The 5359-nt window shown below is 44.3% G+C and overlaps 1 protein-coding gene across 1 annotated transcript in view; it reads right to left on the bottom strand.

Annotated features, from left to right (window-relative positions):
- The window catches only part of ANAPC5 (anaphase promoting complex subunit 5), a gene marked incomplete at its 3' end in the record, with an annotated part of 32694 nt that overhangs the window by 25163 nt on the left and 2172 nt on the right, over positions 1-5359 (bottom strand). The window contains exons 2-4 of the mRNA XM_008055465.1: positions 2546-2627; positions 1528-1637; positions 469-661 (exon numbers count right to left, since the gene is read on the bottom strand). Coding sequence (XP_008053656.1) covers positions 469-661; positions 1528-1637; positions 2546-2627 — 385 coding nt within the window. The remainder of the gene's footprint in view (positions 1-468; positions 662-1527; positions 1638-2545; positions 2628-5359) is intronic.

Below are 5359 nucleotides of genomic sequence, written 5' to 3'. Positions count from 1 at the left end.
AAAAAAAAGAAATTGAGTAATTTGAGAAGAGATGAACAGAGGGTCACTTACAAAAGAAGGGGTAGGGGACAGAAAAGATATAAAGGACAATACAATCCCCAGGGTTGGTAAAAGTGGGCACCTTTGCACCTCAGCCCTGGGAAGATTTGCTCAGTTCCTAAACCCCTGAAAGAGTGCAGAGGGGGCCACCTGACAGAAGCTGTGAGCTACAGGCAAGTCCCCATGACCCCAAAGGAAGGGAGCCAATGTACCCACAACCTGACCTCACGCTCCTCGGCCCCTGGGATTTCCCACCAGTGCCTCCCATTGACCAGTCACAAGTCAGAGGGCACGGAGCCCACTGATGCAGCCCTTAGCAGCCAATGTCCTGGATCTGGAGTACACAAACAGTGAATGCATGAGAGTTTCCTGCACTTGAACTTACACTATCTTGCAGGGAAAGAATCCCTACCAGAAAACCCAAGTTACCTTACAGATACATCAAGTTCTTCTTTTTCCATTTTTCTTTCACTTTCTTCTCTACTGGTCAATTCCATATCAGCATCCTCCACTGTCTTTCTCTCACCGTTTTGAAAGTACTGCTGAAGGGCAGTGTACAGCTTAAACACTTGGCTGAAAGAAAGCTTACTGTAGGCCAAGATCATGTGCCGCAGAAATAAGCCTACAAAATAAGACCACAGACAAGGTAAAAGCATTAACTGAAATCCAGGTTACATAATGCCAATAATGGTTTGTCACAATTCTTTCTACAAAAGAATCAGAAAGAGGCACTTGCAGTGGCTGTTCCCTCTGGAGCTTCTTTTCCTGTCCTTTACAAGGCTGGTTTTCTTTTTCTTATTCAGGGCTTAGTCTTCCCGCCCCTCCTCCTCCATCTCTATCCCTTAAGGCCTCCATTTTACTTTCTTCATGGCTGTTACAACTAACTGAAATTATCTTTCTTATTTGTTTCTTTTTACCATCTGGATCCCCCCACCAGAAGGTCATCTCCATAGGAGGTAAGTCCACATCTACCTTGGACGTCAGAGCCTGGCACATAGGAAGAGGTCAAGAAGTAACTGATGTTGAATAACATAAAAATGACCATGCACAAAAGACTGACAGAAGCACAGGCGGAGCATGGATACAAAACTAACAGAAAAGCGTCAAAGAAACATCACATAGGCCTTGGTCTTGCATACTAGAGCACCAATACGTTTCTACTCACCTCTCGTCATAAGTCTGGCTGGTGACCCTCACTTACAGTTGCACAGTGCAGGCAAGTGATCCGGGACTGTGAGAAAGAGCTGGGAAACCCTAAAGCCCCAGGACCAGGCTCTGACTCTTACTATTGTAGACAAAACAGAAGGTGCTTTTCCACAAGTTCATTATTTAACTACAGATCAAAATGGTAAGGCAATATATACAAACTACCACACGGCCATCCACCCCACAGTGGCAGTTCACAGATACAGCGCAGTAACGACAGATGTGACTAGGGAAGCTGCTCACTTCAGTGAGACCCACTCTGCTCTTACAAGACTTTCATACCTACTACACTTGTTTTGTGAACCTCTGGTTCAGTTCCCGAAAAGGAATCTGAAAGGTCATCAAAAAACTGCTCCATATCCTTCAACTCGCCTTCAGCCATCAGTTTGATTCTGAATGAGAAAATTGAAGTGCATAATTCAGGAAGGTCTTTGGAACATCTCACATTTTGTAGTCCTCAACTATCTAAAATAAACCTATTTTAAAGGAAATTCAAGGATTTGTATAAAATGGTGGCTCACAAAACATACTTTATAATCTAAAATGTTACTCTCATATTTCTGAAAAAACTTCTTTTCATTGCTGTTTTCCTGATCATAAAATCTGTCAAATTATCACAGCAGCTAGTAAAAATGGAATTCTCAGCAACAATTAAAATGAAGTAGGGCAAAGTGCAGTGGCTCACATCTATAATCCCAACACCTTACGAGGCAGAGGTGAGAAGACTGCCTGAGCCCACAGGTTTGAGGCCTGGGCAACTTGATAAGACCTCGTCTCTACAATAAATTTTCACAATAAATTTCCACAGATTTTTTTTTCTTTTTTTGAGTTGGAGTCTCACTCTGTCGTCCATACTGGAATGCAGTGGCCACTCCCGGCCACCGCAGCCTCGACCTGATGAGCTCCGGTGATCCTTCGGCCTCAGCCTTCCAAGTAGCTGGAACTACAGGTGCACGCCACTACACCTGGCTAATTTTTTTTATTTATTGTAGAGATGAGGTCTCACCAAGTTGCCCAAGTGGGTCTCGAACCCGCAGGCTCAGGCAATCCACTCACCTCAGCCTCCCAAGGCGCGGGATTACAGGCTGAGCCACCAAGCCCGGCTCTACAGAATTTTTTAAAAGCTATAAAACAGCATGCTTAATGTTATCCGTTTTTTTAAAAATTAAGTAATGGCACTTGGGAAAACAACCTAGAATAATAAAGATACTGTTTTTAAAGAAGTAATTACCACATATCCTCTTGTAATTTTCAACTACCTTGACACCTGTTCATATAGACAGAAGAAAATGAAGTTTACCTGATCTGTACTGAATTCGCCAGCTGAGGACAAGAGTCTTCAATTAATTTGTATAGTTTTGACAGTGTAATATCTGGGCCCTAAGTAAAGGAGAGAAAGGAGGCATGGATACATTTTAAACAGCTGGAGACTGAAAAAGAACTGCAAACATAAATTCACTGATCAACCCCCCTGCTTTAATGATTATTCCAAATATAAAATCTCAAATCAAGGTTTTTCTATCTACCTAAAACACTGAAGTAATACTTCATCCTTTCATACTATTTTTTTCTGAGTTGGAGTCTATGTCACCCAGACTAGAGTGCAGTGGCACATTCATGGCTCACCGCAGCCTCAGCCTCCTAGGCTCAGGCGATCCTTCTGCCTCAGCCTCCCAAGTAGCAAAGACTACAGGTCCATGCCACCATGCCTGGCTTTTTTTTGGGGGGGGGGGAAGGGGGTAGCATAAAGACGTTTTGCTGTGTTGCCTAGGCTGCTCTCAAATGCCTGGGCTCAAGCGATCCTCTCATCCTGGCCTTGGCCTCCCAGAGTGGCATTGCAGGCGTGAGTCACTGTGCCCATCCTGTTTTTATTTAGTCAGTGTTCTCTGACTAAACAAAATATTAGAATGGTCTAAAGTGGGGGGGGGAGCATAGGATTTATAGTCTGAGGATCCACTGTTCCTTCCTTCCTAGTTTTGTAATCATGGCAAAATTGTGACTTCTTTGAGCCCCAATTTCCTTCATCAGTAAAATGAAGATAACAACAAACAACATCTCTAGGGTTAGTGTGGTGGTTCATGCCTGTAATCCCAGTGCTTTGGGAGGCTGAGGCAGGATGATAGCTTGCGGTCAGGAGTTCAAGACTATCCTGGGCAACATAGTGAGACCTCATTTTTCAAAAAAATCTAAAAATTTACCAGGTGTGAAACCTGTATTCTCAGCTACTAGGGAGGCTGAGGCAGGAGGATCACTGTAGCCCAGGAGGTGTGACAGTGAGCTATCACACCACTGCATTCCAGTTGTAGGTGACAGAGCAAGACCCTATCTCAAAAATAACAATAAAATAATAGAAAGCATCTCCCTTGTTTTTTGGCAAAAATTAAGTAAGATAATGCAAGTGCTGGCCAGGTTCGGTGGCTCAACCTACAATCCCAGCACTTTAGGAGGCTGAGGCAAGTGATTTGCCTGAGCCCACAGGTTCGAGACCAGCCTGGGCAACTTGATGAGACCTCGTCTCTATAATTAAAAAAAAGAAAAAAATTAGCCGAGCATGGTAGTGTGCACCTGTAGTTCGGCTACTTGGAAGACCAAGGCAGAAGAATCACCAGAGTCCAGCAGGTCGATGCTGGGGTGGCAGTGAGAGTGCCACTGCACTCCAGCCTGCTCGATGGAGTGAGAATCCAACTCAAAAAAAAAAAAAAAAAAAAAGACTATTCAAACGTGCTGCATGGAAAGATCTCCAAGACTTGTTAAGTGAAAGGAGCAAGCTATAGGACAGACATACCATTTAAGTTAAAAAAAAAAAAAAGAAATTAAAAACATACACATATAAATATACATCACTGAGAGAGACCAGGATTGGAAGATGTGCAGAACCTTTACCTTTTTCACCCCATCAATTTTCATACTACTGTATTTGAAGTTTTCACAACAAAGTTTTGTGTATTAGTTGAGTGGTTAAAAATTAACTAACTTAAAAAACCAAAATAGTAAAGGAATTGAGTACTGGTTAGAATGTTACTGGACAAATTCTACACACATTTTTATTAAAACAATGTATTAGTTAGCCAGACCAAAAAAAAAGAAAAAAAAAAAAAGAAAAACCCCAGAAAAGAGAATCTTAGGCAGCACAAACCAGCATGAGCAAAGAAGGATGGTGAGAGTTAAGAATCCAGGATTACTGTAATTTTCTCTATTTGGCCAGGTGAGCCTGTCATCACAGTACTTTGGAAGGTAGAGGTGAGAGGAGTGCCTGAGCCCACAAGTTCAAGACCAGTCTGGGCAACTTGGCGACCTCCTCTCTACAATAAATAAAAAAAATTAGCCACGTGTGGTGACACACGCCTGTGGTTTCAGCTACTTGGAAGGCTGAGGTGGAAGGATAGCCTGAGCCCGGTAGGTTGAGGCTGCGGTGGCCGGTGACCATGAGCATGCCACTGCACTCCAGCCTGAGATACAGAAAGACTCTGACTCGAAAAAAAACACATTAAAGTGAAAACATCCTGCTGGGCTCAGTGGCTCAGCCTGTAATCCCGGGCTTTGGGAGGCCGAGGTGAGTGGATTGCCTGATCTCGGGTCTTGAACGCAGGTTCAAGACCCGCCTGGGCAACTTGGCGAGACCTCATCTCTACAATAAATCAAAAATTAGCTGGGCGTGGTAGCGCGCGCCTGTAGTTCCAGCTACTTGGAAGCCTGAGGCAGAAGGATCGCCAGAGCCCAGTAGTCGAGGATGCGGTGGCAGGGAGCGGCCACTGCACTCCAGTCTGGGCGACAGAGTGAGACTCCAACTCAAAAAAAATAAAAATAAAAAAATAAAAAATAAGCCGGACTCGATTGCTCAGTCTGTAATCCCAGCGCTTTGGGAGGCTGAGGTGAGTGGATTGCCTGAGCCCACAGGTTCGGGACCCGCCTGGGCAACTTGGCGAGACCTCATCTTTCCAATAAATCTAAAAATTAGCTGGGCGTGGAACGTGCTCCTGTAGTTCCAGCTACTTGGAAGGCGAGGTGGAAGGATCGCCGGAGCCCAGCAGGTCGAGGCTGTGGTGGCCGGGAATGGCCACTGCACTCCAGTCTGGGCGACTGAGTGAGACTCCAACTTAAAAAAATAAAAATA

Source organism: Carlito syrichta, unplaced genomic scaffold (assembly GCF_000164805.1).
Source record: "Carlito syrichta isolate Samal-C Ts95f unplaced genomic scaffold, Tarsius_syrichta-2.0.1 Scaffold301858, whole genome shotgun sequence".
NCBI lineage: Eukaryota > Metazoa > Chordata > Mammalia > Primates > Tarsiidae > Carlito > Carlito syrichta.
Note: the sequence above shows the minus strand (reverse complement) of the source record. Positions and strands in the feature narration are given on the sequence as shown.